This window comes from Notechis scutatus, chromosome 4, assembly GCF_049901735.1.
Source record: "Notechis scutatus isolate UNSWTSFEM ecotype Mainland chromosome 4, rNotScu1.2, whole genome shotgun sequence".
NCBI classification, from domain to species: Eukaryota; Metazoa; Chordata; class Lepidosauria; order Squamata; family Elapidae; genus Notechis; species Notechis scutatus.
The window spans coordinates 75,706,233-75,725,741 of NC_142012.1; the positions used below are offsets into that span (position 1 = coordinate 75,706,233).

Here is a 19,509-nt window from a genome sequence, read left to right on the forward strand (position 1 = left end):
CAGATTCCTACGAAGAACCTGCATTCACATTCAAAAGAAGACGCCATCAATGTAATGTTCATCAGTCAACTGCTGCATGTATATTTCTTCTTCCCTTGTTTTCTGTAATTTTGGGGTGGGGGGGAGTTGTGATGATGGGAAATAAAATAAAGGTTAAAAAAGGAAGTTGTCTGGTTCTTGATGGGCATTTATATGCTGTGAAGCTGAGAGAGCAAAGCAATCTTTATTGCATCTGACCTCACATCCATGCAGAGGTGTAGAGTGGAATCCTAACATTAACTTCAAAGCTCACTGCCAGATTTCGTGGTTTGGCAAAGAATCACTAACACATGCCTTGTAGGCATTTTTGAAGGGAGGGAGGGAGGGAAGGGAAGGAAGACAGGACTAAAAATCAGAAGCTTCTCAAAAATAGTTTATCTGAATTCTGAGCTTTATTTATTGTAATCTGGCGCATGAACTCTAATGAAACTACACATTCCCCTCCTAATCAGTCTTGGCTTAGATTAGAAGGTATATTTTTTGCAAGAAGTAACAAAGGAAACATACCCACACCCAACGCAAATGCCTGACATACCTAGGCTTTTCTTTTTTTCTAAAAGAGGTAGCAAAATGCACAAACCCAGATTACAAATTTGCAGCAGTGTTACAGCCCTTTGGGTTTAATGGACAGGTTCCGCTTAAATAAAGACACTGAGCAAGGCCTAATTTTAGGAAATACAAAATGTATACTGTATACATTTTAACTTGACTCATTTTATGGACGTGCTTCTTTGTAAACTAGACATGAGGAACATAGGAAAATTATTTCCACCATGTCAGGCTTCCTAACTCTGAATTATCAAGGCTGCTTAGCAGATTTTTGTTGTTGTTATGACCACCTTTCTCTATTAAACATGTTTCCAGAGTATTAATGTAGATTATCAAGCTTTTAATAGCATGGACATTAATTTCTAGACAAAAGACATGGGGCTAGTTATTTATGATTTAGTTTGCTGATATTGGCTGGCATATTTCCTTACAGAATTTATGGGAGAGAACAATTAAATGGCCTTCCTCTCTCTCTCTCAGATTGCCTTTCTGTAAAAGCACCAATATTCCTAAAGTGGTCCATCTGTATTTTTATGTTGATAGAATTGGTCTCAACACAAGGCAGGAAAGGATAGGTCGACTTGCTTTTGTAAACACATTTGTGTTTTATTTTATTCCCATTTAAATTAAAATTTGTTAGAATTACTGGACTGTGGCCTGGGTCCCAGTGAGTACTTCAATTTGCCATTTGCCTGCTATTACAAGGTACTTCTAATAATTGAGGAACAGACATAACTGCAGAAAAAGGAGGATTGCTAATGTTCACTTGACACAACTATTATATTATATCTAGGAAATTGGGATGTGGCATCTTTTTAAGCAAGCAAGCAGGAAAAGGCTTACAGGAACTTTTCCTTGCAGGTTTCTGGAAAGTGATTTGTATACTTACTCTTACAAATATGACTGTTTCTTGGAGTTAAACAGGGAATATACAATTCTAATTTCAGAGAAAGAGAAAGAGAGAGAGAGAGAGACCGCTTAGGAGACATGCCAACCATTTATGTGGCTGTGTGACCTTGTGTGCAGTGAAATGAAAGATTGTCATTCTATTCCTTTTAAGTGATAAAATCTACAGCAGGTGAGGTGGAACTTCAGAATAACTACAGTACTTACTATTCTTCCACACAATGACATTTTGTGTATTACCAATACAGGAAGGAATTCTATTTTCCAATTATAGTATACTATGGCCCTTTGAAATCCATAGGATATCTCTGTGGATAAACCCAATTGGTCTCACCACTTTTCAGAAGCTGCAATGGGGAATAGTAAGGCAATTGGAGTCACACGTGCATCTCATGGGGAATTTTCTCTAAGTAAGACTTATCAGGATTCTCATCATAGCGACCTTTTCCAGCACAACAACCACCATGAAACAAGTCCCACGTAACTGATCTCAAAAATGTGGTTTGACTTTGAAATGATACCATTGAAAACAGGGTGGGATTCAACCGGTGTTACTACTGGCTCGGTAATTATGTTTTGCTGGTTCTGTGTCTGCTGCTCTTCAGAGTACCGGTTCTATACAGCCGGGCAGAACCAGTAGCATCCCACCCCTGATTGAAAGCTGGCTTAAGAGTTACTGGGGTATTTGGAGAAAGGTGAGAGGAGGGGAGGAGGAGGAAGGGGAGGAGGGGAGGAGAAGGGGGAGGAGAAGGGGAGGAGGGGGAAGGGGAAGGAGAGGAGGAAAAGGAGGAGGAGACAGAACTGTGAAGAAGGCTGTGAAGAATATTTCAAAGAGGGGCCTGCAAAGTACATTTGACTAAAGGGTGTCCCTTGTTTTTGAAGCAGATGTGTCTTTTGAAGCTAAACATAGCTATTTCTGCTTGTGCATGCACATGAAGTCTCTGGCTGTCCCAGATAGAGAAACAGCAACTACTTCTGAAACAACATACAAGAATCTCAGATAATGCTCAACATTAAGGCTTTGTTTATTCAATGTGTCTTTGCAAAATTTCACCCCTTTCAAGTGCTTTGAGCAGGCATAGTGGTCACTTTCTGTTAAACTATGCAACATTTTTTCACAGGGCAAAATCTGTAGCATTTCTAAGGAAACCAATTACTTTGAGCTTTATATAGCCAATGGCACAGGATTCCAGATTTAGTTGTCTATTTTTTTCCCTCGGCATTTATTCAATGTAAAACCAGTCCCTTTGCATGTAGATCTGGTGTTCCTATCATTGTTTTAGGACAAGAAAATATGAGATAATAATATGAGGTCTTGTTAAAGACCTAATCAGTCATCATTTATTAGCCTTCTCAAATATTCAGGTAAATAAATACTTAATTCACAGAGAATTATCCCTTGTTCTAAATGGCAAAATAATTTCTATGCTATTTGCATTTCAAACATATTCATGTATTCTGTGACCACAGATATTCCACAAGACATATTCCACCTTCATGCCTGAGAATGTATAAATAAATGCAAGATATAATTTCAGTATTTATACAGCCTATTAAAAAAAGAAACTTATTTAGAGTGGAAAGAGATCAATAGTATATTAGCCTACCAGTATTTTCTGAAAGAAAGAATGAACAAAAAGGGGAACAGCAATGAATTACTTTATTACTTTAATGTTCTTCACTTTTTGAACAATGGAAGATGCTTATAAACGGGATGGGCGGATGACATCAAACAGGTGGTCAGAGTTGTCCCAACCAAAGGGACACATTAAGTGGACCTAATTAAACAAAATATTTCTTTTTTTTCTTTGAAGTTATGCGCCATAAAATATATGCCACCTTACAAAGCTGATCCACCAACTAAGCAACACAAACGTCACTGCTGTGAAAAAAAAATATCCTTGTATTTACACAATATTTCACCTTTTATAGGCTTTATAAACATATTCATTTCCATAAGAGAAAAGGGAGATCAGCTAGCAGGAGTGGGCTGCATTGTTAATCTGAGGGGACAGCTACCTTAACTTTCCTTTTCCATCCAATGCTGGTGAAATAGTGGTTATTCTGAACTGGTGATGGAGAAGGATGAAGTGAGGAGCTGATATTTTTGTCTGTTGTATTCACACAATACAGAGGAATTATTGGGGGTGCCTTATTTGTCTGGATAACAAGAACAGCTTGAGAGGAAGAGAGACATTTTATCAACTCAGGTACCCTGTCGGGTATTTGGACAGAGACCTGTTTGGACAGACAGACAGACAGACAGACAGACAGACAGACAGACAGACAGACAGACAGACAGACAGACTGATATAGAAGGAGGAAGGGAAGGAAGGAGGGAGGGAGGAAGGAAGGACGGAAGTTCTTCCCCATCTTCAGAATCCATTTCCAGCAGGGGAAATCTAAGAAATTTTGTAATGGATCCAGATGGACCCAAACATACCTTTGATATTTACATTGTGGACATATTATATTATTACCTTTATTGTTAGAATACAACATGTGTACAATGAGATTGGCTATTATACACATTCACAATATTTAATAGGTCAACATTATGGAAACATTAGTTATTATAGTCCATCATCTTATATCCAGAAAGGCCCCTGAGATCAATTATATCCCCAAAGAGTTTATCAGACTCATTGAGCAATGGTGGACCCCATGCTATGAACGAGAGGTTGAGCCTATACAGCGTGTTCTTCTGTTCTACTGTCTTTATTCCAGAGCCTATCACTAGTTAGTAAGTGTTACTTCTTTTTCCATTTCATATGTTATGTTGTATCAGGGATTGTTCTTTGTCTCTTCAAAAAGAAACCATCACACTGTCTACTGCATGGATCCTGTACTGCATGAATAACACAGTATGAGCATTAGGAAGCCAATTCTAATCTTTTTTTTTTTAATTTGGTAACCAATGTGTTATAAAGAAACCATAGTAATCTACCTCTTATGGTAGATTAACATTGTCTATAAATACATGACAGAAGGAATAAGGCAGAATAATCTTTCATTTGTAGATATGCATATGTGTATGTATATATGCACACCCAAGCTGATGACAAGAAAATCTACACTGGCACAAAATCCTACCTTGTTATGGTTAATGGATGCATATATGTGCAGACCAAGCTATTCAAAAGCTATTAAGAGAGATTGAGGCCATTTTCAGAGCACTTGGCCTTGATCTGGCTAGCAGAGCTTTTTAAAAGTTCATCCCAATTTGAGTATTATTTAGGCAATACCAGAGACAGCAAAGTAGGCCAGGAAAGAAAGAAAGAAAGAAAGAAAGAAAGAAAGAAAGAAAGAAAGAAAGAAAGAAAGAAAGAAAGAAAGAAAGAAAGAAAGAAAGAAAGAAATGGATGGAATTCAAAGGTAGATAGCTCAAGGAGGGCAAAACTGAGATTGATCTGTGGTAACAATGAAGAGTGACAATAACCAGACTTTCAAAGCTATAGATGCAGACATTAGATTTGAAGGAAGGAAAGAAACATTGTTGGCTTTAAATTCAAGACAGGAGACACTGTGCTTCCTATTTCTGGTCTTTTTCTCCCACTCTAGGAAAGACAAACACTCTACAAATAACATGCCACATAAACCCATGCAACAAACAGACTGACGCTCTCTCACACAGGCTGCATTTTCATATTAAAGCACATTTTTCTCTATAGTAATTAAAAATGACACCACACTATTCGGTTAGTAAAAAAAAAAATGTTCAGCTCGTAGATATTCCTGCTGCAGAAATGCCATTGAGGACAAGCCTGCATAGTAAAGGGTTTTTCAGGAGTAAGGGTAAAAGATAACCAGAGTGACTCACATTTCCATCCTACCTCAAGGAACACAAAGGGTGAATCCAAGGCACAGTGGAAAATACCTTGGATTTCTTACAAATCCAAGAAAGAAGGAAAGGCTCAGCCTTTCTGGACTGCAGCCCTTGCAGGGGCTGTCCCTAAAGTACAAAATAACAACTGTACTAAACTTACAGGAAGGAGACCTGATCTTTCATCTATTCAAACATCTGAATTATGCTGGCAGAGGCACTGCAGGCTGGTCCTTCACTATTTCCAGGGCAGCCCTGCAGGCCAAATCTAAAAAACCCACAGGCCAGATTGACACTCCTGTTCTAGGTTCTAAGTTCAGAAAAAAAGCAGTTCCTGAGACAGCTTAATTTTAGTAGACACCTTGGGAATGTAAACTGGATTTAGAAAATATAGAGGATTTAGAGAATATAGAAGCACCGAGATTAAATAGACCCTCATCGATGACATACATTCACAGCTAGGTTTCTCAGTTTGCTGTGTCTGAACTGCTTGCAGAATTTGCAGTTTTGGAGCTGTTTGCAAACATAGCCCAGAGAGAGATACTTTAATAGTTCATGGTGGAATTAATTAGGACATAAATAATCAAATACATTCACATTAATTAGCATCAGAGCTTGGATGTTCAAGCTCATATTATTCAATTCATAGATGTCCGCTCATTTCTAGGCTGTAAAAACACCAAGGTGTTCCTGGCAGCTTATCAATGTTTCATTTTACTTTTCTTCCAGCAAATATTTTAGGCTTAGCTACTTATTTTTCCAAGGAAGAAACTCTACTTGGGCTTTTGACATTCTTAGATGTTTTGTCTTATTAAAGGGTTTCGCTTGCCTTTCTCTACATTAATTTAGATCATTTCTTATTGTTTATGATATTTTATCTCTAAGTATGTAATACTGGCATTAAATCATATAAAGTGCCCATTACAAGCAAAATGATTAAATAAAATTTTACTGTGCCATGGTTTGAAAAAAAACCAAAAACCACTCATTGGCATTTACGCAGTAATTCTACTGCTGACATTTTAAAAAAGCATTGGTACATTCCACAAAGAAGTTGGAGGCCTCCTGTAATTTGGTATAAGAACCTTCCTTTTATGAAAATTCATAAAATATATGTATCAAACAGATCTACATGGGAACAAAAGAATTTAAAGTTGAACTATAATGGAACAATCCTTCCATGTGTAACTTAAGGTTACATACTGTACTGCATTATGTGTTTGTGTTAGCTAGGAAAAAGGTGAGTTCAATTAACTTAGTTCATAGATTTAAGGTGAGGATACAAAGTGATAAAACATATATAAGATACTATGACTTCAGGAAGGAAGGAGGGAAATGAGCCTCAGTGGCGCAGTGGTTAGAGTCCAGTACAGCAGGCTACTTCTGCTGACTGACTGCAGTTTGGCAGTTCAAATCTCACCAGGCTCAAAGTTGACTCAGCCTTCCATCTTTCTGATAAAATGAGGACCCAAATTGTTGGGGGCAATAGGCTGACTCTGTAAACCGCCTAGAGAAGGCTGTAAAAGCACTGTCAAGTGGTATATAAGTCTAACTACTATTGTGAAGTGAAGTTTAAGAATAGGGATTGCTTGGCTAATATTCTCTCAAGAGCACCACCATTCTAGAGTAGGAACATTCCATCCACTTCAAGATAAATAAGAAGAACCCCTCACTCCCTCGCCACAGGACTAATTCTTCAGCAAGATTTGAATACTGATAGAAGAATATATTTGTAGCTCAGAGTTAAACTGCTGAATTCATGCTGTTTAATGAGCTTAGTGGTTTTCTTGCAGATGTTTCATTACCAAACTAGGTAACATCATCAGTGCACTGATTATGTTATCTACTTTGGGGAAGGAAATGTCTGCAAGAAAACCACCAAGCTCAGAAAGCATCAGCGACTTGAATAGATACATACTCCAAACTCTGCCTAAATCCAGTTTGGTGTTTTTTTCTGGAAAAGCCTAATTATTTACTCCCCTGGCAATATCATATGTGCTAATGACCCCATCTGTGTTGCATTGCTATGAAGGAAGACAAGCTTTACCACTAAATATTTATTTTCAGTGAAATAAGGTAACTAATCTGTAAAGAGCTACACAATTCCTTGTACACAAGTCCTTTCAGATGTGTAACATATTTCCAACTGAATCATGAAGTACTTATATAAAAGCCACAGTTTTACAAGGTTCTTCAGTCCCCAGATATGAGTGTTATTGAAAAATCTGGAGATTTTAATGTGTTGTAGCTGCAAAAAAGTACTACCAATACTTCTAAACTGGAAGAATTCAACAAAAGTGAATGAAGGGGAAAACCCCAGAGCAAAACTGAAAGACACTCAGCTGCCATAAAGGAAGTCTTTGAAAACTGTTATTTCTTGCAAAGGAAGCATAAGAAGTACTGATTAAAAGGGCATTCACACTTTTGTTCACTATATTCATACGTAAACAACTGTGTATAAGTAGCCCACTTTCAATGATGAGAATGGGAATATGGCGATTGTTGTTTTTCCTTGGGTATTTTTGTTGTTGTTGTGGATTTATTTCTATGGCTTTTGGGTTTTAATTCTCTGTTAGCTACCTAGAGCTGTAATTTACAAACAGAGCAGCCAGATACAGTAAATCACCTGAGTAAATAAGTGAAGAGATTCCTGTCAATCCAAGAATAAATCAGGGGAAAATGGCAGTAAATGGTTCCAAACTATCAGAATGCTAATTTTTTGTGGGCAGATATTATTCAAACAGCCTTACACATATGCACAGCCACTTGTTGCCCTCAGAATTACAGCAGGCTAATCCCACTCAGAACACTCAAATAATACAGGTTGTCCTCAACTTACAATAGTTTGTTTAGACTTACGTTCAAAGTTAAAATGGCACTGAAAAAGTGACTTACGACTGGTTTTCACACTTATGACTGTTGCACCATCCTCATGGTCCTGTGATCAAAATTTGGTTGCTTGGCAACTGATTCATATTTATGACCGTTGCAGTCTCCCCGGGTTATGTGATCCCGTTTTGAGACCTTTTGACAAACAACATCAGTGGGAAAGTCTGTTGTGGTTAGCTGGCAGCAGGTGCAGATGGCTCAGGAGAGCGAGGACTTTGATGAGGGGCCAGGACCATTAGGGAGTGGACTGCTGCCTTCAGAGATTGTGGGGACTGGCAGCAGTGATGAGGAGGTTCCCGAAGAGCCTGTGCCAAGCGCATGTGCACGAAGGATTACTTGGAAGAAAGAACAATTACAGCAGCACAGATGACTCAGGAGTAAGGCTGCAAGGTAATGGCCCCTCCCTCAAGAGGATAAAAGCCAGGTTTGAAAAAGTGTTATTTGCAGAAAGCAAAGAAGTTCTTAAACTCAACTGGTGGACATCTTAGTTCGTGTTTGGAGAATTTTGTAAATTAGTTCTTATCTCTGGGTTTTTGGCAGCCTTGACAAACGATTTGAGAAGGCTCTTTCTTGTCAGAGCTAATTAGTGGAAAGCAGCCTTCAGAACAGAATTGTTATTAAACCTTAAAAGGTGGGGGGCTGCTGCCTTTGTCTGTGTTTGCTCTTTGGGAACCTGGTTGGGTCAGAACAAAGCCAGATATCCTTAACAACCATGTTGCTAACTTAACAACTGCAATGATTTACTTAATAACTGTTGCAAAAAATGTTGTATAAAATAGGGGGAAACTCATTTAACAAATGTCTCACTTAGCAACATAAATTTTGGACTCAGTTATGGTCATCAGTCGAAAACTACCTGTATTACAAAACAGATGCCAAAGAAATGTAACATTTCAAGAGAATTTTCAAATATGCTGTTCTTCCATGGAACAATTCTAAGACAATTAACAGTTTGTTGTTCAGTTCTAACCCTGTAATGGAAAAGGTCCTTTTTAGTCTGGGCCCTTTCCTGTCCCACTCCTCAGCTATTGATGGAATAAATCCAAAGGTCACATCATTCACTCAGGCAGAAACAAGATTTAGATTGTTCATGATTAATTGAACAGCCAGAATTATCTGGATACTATCTGCAATATTTTCCATCAGCACTCCTACATCACTTGAAATTCTCTATTAAAAAGGATTACAGGCAGAGTAATAAAATAGTAATTTGTATGTGTTCAGATTAACTTGATTGTCTGCATTCAAAAGATTCCTACCACTGGATATTCTAACATGACAGATAAATTTATCTCAAGTGCAGCTTTATTTATAGTCATTGCTCTAAGTACCTGACATAGTTTTGCCCTTTGCATTCAGAACCAATTATTATTAAATTTAAAAGGCAGATGTCAAACATCTGGATCATTATAGGCATGGTGTTCTTGGTTAAATAGAAAGAACAATGGCTAATAAAGCAATTTACAAAATGTCACAAATACATATATAAAAGTGGAGGCTGCTGACATTGGCCTGATACAATTTGAAAACAATAAAGTTAAACTAGATTCAAGAATCCAATTAGCTATAGAGCACGATCAGTGTCTGATTGTCAGATTTCCCATGAAATTCAAAAGGAATTAAACAGTTTTTTTTTTAATAAGAGGAACAAGAAAGACAAAAAGTCTAGATAGTGGATATGGCAATACCTGGAAGCCAGCAGAAGAGAAAGAACTGTAACGCCATCAAACACCCACCTTTGCCTATCCAGGTCCTTGGAAAGGACTAGGAATATTTTAATGATATCTATATTACTATCAAGCCACCAGGAGTCCCCTGGGATCACAATTGGGGCAGAAATATAATGATTATATATAAAACAATGCCAACTTCCTGAAGACCATTCAATGGAACCAAGGGACACTATTTCCTGATACCTAATGTTGATATGAACTATTGCAGCCCAGTTGTGGCATTCATACTCTGAGTAAACCCAGATCATCTTCCTTAATCTGACAATATTACTCACCTCCAGGGGTGGGATTCTACCAGTTCGCACCTATTCGCTAGAACTGGTTGTTAACATTCTAAGCAGTTCGGAGAACCGGTTGTTAGAAGAAATTATTGGCCTAATCCTGTAAGGAAGGCAGGAAGGAAACATTCTGGTATTGCTTACAGAAACTGCCTCTCCCTTATTTACTACCCTTATTACATTCTTGGCAGGACTAAACTTCCTGTCTCTGGAACTTCTCTGGAGTTTTTTTCCACTCCTTTGCTAGTACTTTGCTTGTGTGGAGTGACCATTCAAAGTTACAATGGCACTGAAAAAAGTGACTTCTGACCATTTTTCACACTTACGACTGTTGCAGCATCCCCACAGTCATGAGAGGCCAGGCAAGGAGATGCGTGCCTCGATGTGAGTGATATTGAGTTGGCCACACCCAGCCAATAACATGACCACCAAGCCATGCCCACCCAGCCACGCCTACCACCTAAGCCACACCCACAGAATCGGTTGTTAAAATTTTTGAATCCCACACCTGCTCACCTCCTAATTAAGTCAATGAATTTGGGAACCCATTTAAATTATAGAACTGAACCATGCTTCTCATCAAAAGCCTAATTTGTCATATCCTACTCTCCTGCCAAGATGCTACTGATCTTTAGTCAAAGCATTGGTGTTTCTCCAAAGTTTTTCTGTTCTACACACATTATAAGGGAGAACATTCTGATGAACATCAAATCACAGAACTGGATTTATGTTTTGCTGCTTGCTGCCTTGACAGAGACCAGGAGAGCAACACATATGTCTGTGTCTTTTCAAGTCAGTGGAGCTATGATTCAAAACTTAATTTCACTGAAATTTAGACCAGGGAAAGTTAAAGTTTCATACATATTCAACCATAACGTGTGGTGTGTGCCTTATATTCTCTGCTATTGTGGCTTGCAAATGAACTTTATCTCAGGAAGCCAACGACTATGACTTAGTGTTGTGTATCAGATGAATTCTAAGTTATACTAATACTTGTTCAGTTCTCTGGATTTTATTTTAGACTTCCTCTATTGCAGAGTGTTTTGATGAAAAGATATATATATATATATATATATATATATATATATATATATATATATATATATATATATATATATATATATATATATATATATATATATATATATATATATCTTGTATAAATCTATACAGTGAATTTGATTTGATTTTGATCTCAAATTTTATTTTAATCTCATTTTAAACAGAGGAAATCTTAAATTCAGGCTCAGGACCAAATTGAGATACCACTTGAATTGTGTTGCTACCCTTCAGAAACACACTGAATATTTCCCAATATTTCCAGCATCACAGACCCAACATGTCTTACTCATATCATCCAGCCCCAGATTTCCACTCATTTCTAAGTCTTTAAAAGCAGAGATGACAATAACACCAAGCAGAGATTCATAACAAAAGCCATGTAGCCTCCAGCCCTCTCACTTAGCTCTCCATGGGGGGAAAAAAAAAAAAAAAAGGAAAGGGAGCAAATTTTCCCTTTTTTAAGGATCCGGATAGTTTAAAGATGACTTATCTATTAACATTTTGCTGATGTCTGGCTCTTATGTAACCCTCATTTTTGGTTCTGGTTGAGTTCTTTCTCTGAATAGCTCAGCCACTGATCCCCTCAAGAGCCTTTCTGGTCTTTTACAGACAAAAGATAGATTTTACCAAAAAGGATATTCTGCCTAGCTATCCTTTCTGCAGAATAGCTCCCAGGCCTTGACGGTGTGATAGAAACTGTACCGGGGCACCCAGACCTCACAAGGATGGGACAATATCTCTTTTTCTTCCCCAACCTATTAAAAATCCATTTTATCTCAAATGTCACATTTCAACCAGAGTAAAAATGCTGTATTTCATTCCCCCGCTGATTGTAATAGTGTGCAGGTGGCTCACGGGTTCATAAATAGTATAGAGTTAAGTAACCTGCTAACTTCCATATGGCCTATATGATTGCCAAATTATCCCCTTTAGCATATTTCAAAGGCATACAGCCTTTAAAAAGATTACATAGTTCCATTATTCAACTTTTCGTCTCCTAAAGCTTTACTGAATCAATCAAGATTCAGTAACAGAAGATTTTTGAACAAATTACTTCTTAATTCAGCCCAGACATATATTCCTGCAGGGATCTGGAAAAATATCAGGATCATTAGCCTAATAATTCCTGTAATAGCCCTTTTTCTCTGGGGAAGGTCTGAGCAGCATGATAATTTAGTGCATTACCCTTTAAACTTCACATCCTGCAGGGCTGTTGCCTTTCTGACATGTGAATGGCAAACCTGAATATTAACAGAAGTTATGTATTTTAGAGGGCAGCGGTTGGAAGCACATAATAAAATATTGCTGCTGGAGTGAATAGAAATATAGCATAGTCCTTAATTTATCCTGGTTCTTTTCAGCATGCCCGAAAGGCAGCTCGGAAAACCATCCTTATAAGGAAAGCAATTTCAAAGCATCCTGGAAAACCTTAAATTAGCTGAAACGGTGTCAACAACTCGCTTTGATGTTTCCAGTCAAGGATGGGAGAATCTAGTGCATGCACAGAACCAAACCCAGGGCCCTTTGACAGGACAGTGGAGAATATTGTTTCCAGAAAGATACCTTGCACATCTCTCTTAAGTTTTCAAACCCCACAATGCAACATACAGGGCTTGTATTCCAGAGTATATTGTCATAATTCTCAGGGTACAATAAAATGTGTGTCCATTGTACCCAGGGCCCACACAAGGCCTTAAATATTCAAGCCTGTAAGATCAAAATAAATCCCATTTTAGTCCAGCATTTTCTCATGAAGGCCAACAAAATCCACTTAGATACTCACAAAAGCAAAAAATGGAGACACATCCTCGGCAACTATTGCTTCTTTACAACTAATATTTAAAAGTAGGTTTTCCACAACTCAGATGTAACCCTGAATATTCAAAACCTCTGGTCTCCTTTTGAGCTACTTAATCCCGTTAAATTAGGGTCAATTGCTGTATTTTGATATAATGGATTCCAGAGGTTAATAGTGCAATGTATACCACTGAAGTAGGAAGTAAAGTTTTCTGTGTTCCAAATTTCCTTCTGGTCAGTTCTTTGATGTGATGTCACATCAGAAAACTCAGGAAATTACACAAGAACTCAAGAAGTTGCAACACAGCAAATGACCCAGGATATCACAGCATAAGACCAAGGATACCACAGCAATAAATCTCACAAGGTCATCACACAACCCATTGCCCAAGCCGTTACTACACAGGAGGCTAATGGAAAAGAGATCAAAACACAAACGACCCAGGAGATTACAACAGCAGGACCAGGATACCACAACAAAAGAACTAGCAAGCCCATCACACAACCCATTACCCAAGCCGTTAAAAGGCTAATGGAAAAAAGATCACTACAAAACAAACGACCCAGGAGATTACAGCACAAGATCCAGGATATCTCCACAACAAAACTCACAAGGCCATCACACAGCCCATTATACCAACATCAACTCCATCAACCACTCAAGAGGCAGCAGCACAGCCAACCAGCCCAGCACACCAGCCCCCACCACCAGTATTTATAGAGAGACGGCAGCTCTGATCACACACTGCTTGCACTGGCACGAAGCCGAAAGCACCAGCCTGAGGATGGCGAGTGGGACCTCGCTGAAACGTCGCCTGCACTTACAAACAAAAAAATCTCCACACCACAAGCCAGGCAAACACCTGGGCACAAACAGATCCCCCCTGATACCTCCAGCTCAAACACACCCCAACTAGGCACCCAGATGAAACCTAGCTTCCTAATAAATGATAGCCCTCCATTTACTCGGAGCCAAGCTGCACTAAAAGCCTCCAATACAGGAACACAATGTTGCCAGCCAATCAAGACAAAAAAAGCTACAAAACGGACAGAAGATATGAGAAACACCAATCAACCAGAACATAGCAAACTCCAAGACCAATAAACACAGACCAAGACTCCCAACCAATCAGGATGAAGAAAAAAACATTCTGGCACAGCAGTAGGCTAGCCCCAAATTTAAAACTGAAACGGCTGTGAAAGTCTGACTCACAGACGAACACAATACAGAAGCCTGATGATGGCAGATGAGATCCTGCCGAAACGTTGCTACAACTTTAAAAGCACAATTATAATGACGTGGGAAAATACTGGAACAAAGCTGAATGGCATACATGTAAGTACCCGCGAAAACTTAAGAAAACAAATACATATGTATGTATGTATGTATCTATGTATGTATGTGCATATATATTGTAGAGTTGTATGCAAAAATGAGTCCAGAAAACACATATTCATTCATACAATAAATGCCATTGCAAAAACCAATCCCAACCACAAAAAACTTCACTCAAGACCAGACTTATCCAAATTGCATGAACTCCACGTAGAGCTCAAAAACTGTCTAGACAATGGAGAAAAGGACCTATACATTGACTACAGAGCTGATTGCATCAAAAGAAAGTCACATAACCCACAACTCCGCATTCAACCCCACCCCATCCAATCCAACATCATTCAAAACTAGGCATGCACGCCCCTAACTACCTCTATTCCAACCACAACGGGCCTTAAATGCAAGCTACTCAATGCAAGCAGCCTTGTAAATAAAATACCTGAATTTCTCCTCTTACTAAATACGGCTAAATTCGACATTATATTTGTCTGTGAAACATGGCTCAATGCATCTCTCCCTGACTCCATTACCACAGTAAGAGACTATCATGTTTACCGATCAGATCATGAAATCCGTAGAGGAGGTGGTATTGCTATCTTCTATAAAAAGTCCCTACATCTAAAAAACATCCAAGTTACCCAGGAGCTTGCTATTCCTGAGACCATCGTCTGTGAAGTGTCCTTAAATATCACATTTCAGTTATGTTACAGAGCCCCTGATTATGACATCGAACATGCAAACAAGCTAAATACACTACTAACATGGGCAACATCCTGCCCGCATGCTTTTATCTTTCTTGGTGACTTCAATCTACCCCATATTAACTGGACCCTTAACAAATGTACAACTGAACCCACACATGCAACCTTATACAATGCAGTAACAAATCTGGGACTAGAGTAACCAACAACACTAGACTTAACAACTGCCTCGATCTCATCTTCTGCAATAGTTTGAATTCAATTTAGGGAATACAAATTAAAGAACCCTTTTCCAACAGTGATCACAACATGATTGACTTTCATCTCAACATATGTCCACACAAAAATCATCACAATGAGGGAATCCCCAATTATAACTTCAAAAAAGGTAACTATGATCTTATAAATAATGATCTCTCATCCCTTGATTGGCAATTCCTATTCACTGGATGCAATACTGTTGAAGACCATTACAACATATTTTTACTTGAAGTCAAAATAGTCATCAAACTATATGTACTATTAACAACTCCCAAAACCAGAAAAAATAAATTACCCAAAACAATAAGGAAGCTTCAATCCAAAAAGAAATCACTTTGGCAGAAAAACAAATCTGGTCACGTTGCCAACTTCAAAAGCCGATACAAAAATTTATGCCACCAGATAAAAACTGAATGCACCAATTATCACATTAAACAAGAAGAAAACCTTCTACGCACCAATTCCACCCACACTTTCTACAATTTTGTAAACAACAAACTAAAAGACTCAAGGTCCATCCCACCCCTGATAGGACCCAATGGTAAAGACTGCAACGATGACACTAAAGCCAACCTCTTTAACACATTCTTTGGCTCAGTATTTGTAAACAGCAATGGATCATGCCCAGTATTTCCTAGCTGAACCACAGAAAACTACAATGATCTAATACATATTGATTTTACAGAAGACAATGTTGAAAAAGCACTATGCAATCTAAAACCATCTCTATCTATTGGACGGGACGGAATATGTGCCTACTTCTTTAAAAAGCTACCCACTGCCATAGCTGAACCTCTAAGCATAATCTTTGAAAAATCTTTCCAGACCACCTCCTTGCCAAAACTATGGTCACAAGCCACGGTCATCCCCATCTTCAGAAAGGGAGACCCCAGCCTAGTTGAAAATGACAGACCAAGCTATTTATGCTGCGTCACCTGTAAAGTCATGGAATCAATTATTAACCAATCCATCATCCTCCACTTAGAAACAAACAACCTACTCTCTAATAAACAATTTGGTTTTAGGAAAAAATTATCATGTAATCTGCAACTCTTACACTGCAAAAACATATGGACTACACAACTCAATCAGGGCAAAGCAATAGACACAATCTACATAGATTTCTGTAAAGCCTTTGATTCAGTGGTGCAAGACAAACACTCTTAAAACTAAAATCTTATGGTATCTCTGGACACCTGCATAACTGGATAGAAGCATTCCTGTCAAACAGACAACAAATGGTCAAAATTGGGAGCGTCCTATCAAATTCTGTACCTGTCAACAGTGGTCTACCCCAAGGCAGTGTTCTACGACCAACTCTTTTCATACTCTACATAAATGACCTCTGTGATCATATCAAGAGCAACTGCGTTCTCTTCGCTGATGATGTAAAGTTATTCAACACCACCGAGAATACCGCTACCCTTCAAAAAGACTGTGACTATGTATCAGAATGGTCAAACAAATGGCAACTTCAAATCTCACCAAATAAATGCTCTGTCTTACATATTGGCAAAAAAAAAATCAGAAAATAAAATACAAGCTGAATAGTCAAGTCCTTGTTGATAATCCAAACTCTGTCAAGGACCTTGGAGTACTCATCTCTAATGAACTAAGTGCTAGAGCCCACTGTAACTACATAGTCAAAAAGACGTTAAGAATTGTTAATCTAATCTTACATAGCTTTTTCTCTGGTAATATCACACTACTAATTAGAGCATACAAAACATTTGCTAGACCAATACTCGAATACAGCTCATCAAACTGGAACCCACATTACAAATCTTATATTAACACAGTTGAGAAAGTCCAGAAATATTTTACAAGAAGAGTTCTCCACTCCTCTACTCGTTGCAGAATACCTTATGCCACCAGACTCAAAATTCTAGACCTAGAAAATCTAGAACTATGTCGCCTTCGGTCCGATCTAAGTATAGTATATAAAATCATACATTGCAATGTCCTGCCAGTCAATGAATACTTCAGCTTCAACCATAACAACACAAGAGCAAACAATAGATACAAACTCAAGGTTAATTGCACCAAACTTGATTGCAGGAAATATGACTTCAGCAACAGAGTGGTCAATGTCTGGAATACTCTACCTGACTCTGTGGTTTCTTCCCCAAACCCCAAAAACTTTAACCTTAGAATGTCTACTATTTACCTCACCCCTTTCCTAAGAGGTCTGTAGGGGGCGTGCATAAACGCACCAATGTGCCTACCGTTCCTGTCCTATTGTTTCTTTTATATATTTTTTATTTTTCTTATATGTATCCATGTATTCATAACTATGTTTTTACTTATACCTATTATCTTGTAAGCAATATGTAAGATATCTCAGAAGAAAGCAGTGAAAAGTCATTTCCTATTCTCTCCTTGAAAGAAAATAATAAAAAAAACAACAATCTACATTTTGCAATCATAAACAAATAAGGCAATCACCAATTGATTAATAAATAAAATATTAAATATAGATTCAGGCTCTGGTAAACCATAACAATGTTTCACATTTGATAAACCATAAGAAAATAACTAAAGAACATTAATATTGCATGGTCTTTGTATCAGACCTATTACGTTTATATGAACTTTGTTTCTGATTTTTCACGTTGCTCAAAATCGATTTCATTAAAGAGAGGGAGGCAAAAAAAAATACTATCCAATGAGAACATTATTCCACATGGTAATGATAACTGGATTGTTATCAAACACAAACCATAATATTACATAATATTATGTTATTATAACTAAACAAAGCAGAAACTTAAAAAATAATGTATTTAGACAGTTTTCTGCACTCAGACCCTTTTCTATTTTATGAGCTTCCATAATTCTTTATTCCCACCACCTCAAAAAGAGCAATTAACTCTTCTTGCAATTAATCCCTTATAATTCCATGTGAAAATTAATTAGCTGATGATCCCTGTCAAAAATACATTATTGATTCATTTATAAAAGATAAAATTCATTAAAATATTAATTCATCTAGAAATTACTTTTCCATAGGGGTAATTCATCAGATCCACTCAAAATATATGAAATATCAGTCCATTTCAATTCATACATACTTGCTTTGCCTATTACATCAAACTTGTGCCACTCAGATTTAACAACCATAACAGTGTGAAGAATGTGAGGTAAGCTTTGCCCAAGAAGGCAAACACCAGGCTAGCATAAATAAATGTAGCATAAATAAAGGAAATGTATGGAACTATTTTCCAAATAAGCATAGCTGATCACACTCCATAATCACTCCTATCACTGAAGAGTATTGAGTTGTGCTGATCTATTAATCATATGAACATGGATCCTTATATTTGCAACATTAAAGCTATTGGAATGGTGAGAAACGTCAAAAAGAGAGGCGAAAATTCAAAGTGTACTTTTCAAAGTTCCCAAGTCTACATTTTATTTTATTTAATGTTGCACTGCAGATGATTTAGCATGACCCAACTAGAAAGCATGGCATCTCAAGGTTGAACTGCAGAAGTAGAGATGATCTACGATCAACTTCTCTTACGACTGTCAGTTAAGGAAAGCACTAACCTCATTGACAAACGTTTGTGCTCCCCTTGGGCTCAGAAGCAAGATGGCTCTCCGTAAGGTATCTCGGTAGCGGTTCAGCTCTTCAGTTTTCATGGAAGTAAAAAGGCTGGCAAAAACCCTGCTGATGTTTCTGTCTACTTTTTGTAAAGACACGTCAAGTCCCAGCTTTGAAGCCTGATCCAGAAATCCTTGTAGGCCACGGATATCTGCCAAAGAGAAACAGAAATCACTCTTCAGGTCTCTCAGAAAAAGAACATAGCTCTAAGCAAAGAAGAAGCCATGACAAAGGTCAAAAAACAGAGATGTCCCTTGGCTTGTCAAAGAGGCTTCTTTTAGCCTGCTGGATTTTACTCTGAATAAATCCAAATCTCATTGGAAATCCCTCATTTGAAGGTAGTGTGACATTCCTGAAATAGAAAACAAAGCATAACTCACAATAGATATGTAGCGATTGAATATTTACTTTTTCATGGGTTTAACTTCCTTCCAGAATCTACCCATCATTCTTTCTAATCCCGAGCCCCAAAGTTCAAAGCCATTTGAGACATTCTTGGGCTGCCCCAATTAGCTTCATGTCTGGGTGTCA

The 19,509-nt window shown here is 37.9% G+C and overlaps 1 protein-coding gene across 6 annotated transcripts in view; it reads right to left on the reverse strand.

The window, feature by feature from the left end:
- The window catches only part of GRID1 (glutamate ionotropic receptor delta type subunit 1), a 654,467-nt gene that overhangs the window by 216,818 nt on the left and 418,140 nt on the right, over positions 1–19,509 (reverse strand). For all 6 annotated transcript variants that reach the window (XM_087963843.1, XM_087963842.1, XM_026674217.2 and 3 more), the window contains exon 4: positions 18,924–19,129. In XM_087963843.1, the coding sequence (XP_087819969.1) occupies positions 18,924–19,129 (206 nt within the window). The remainder of the gene's footprint in view (positions 1–18,923; positions 19,130–19,509) is intronic.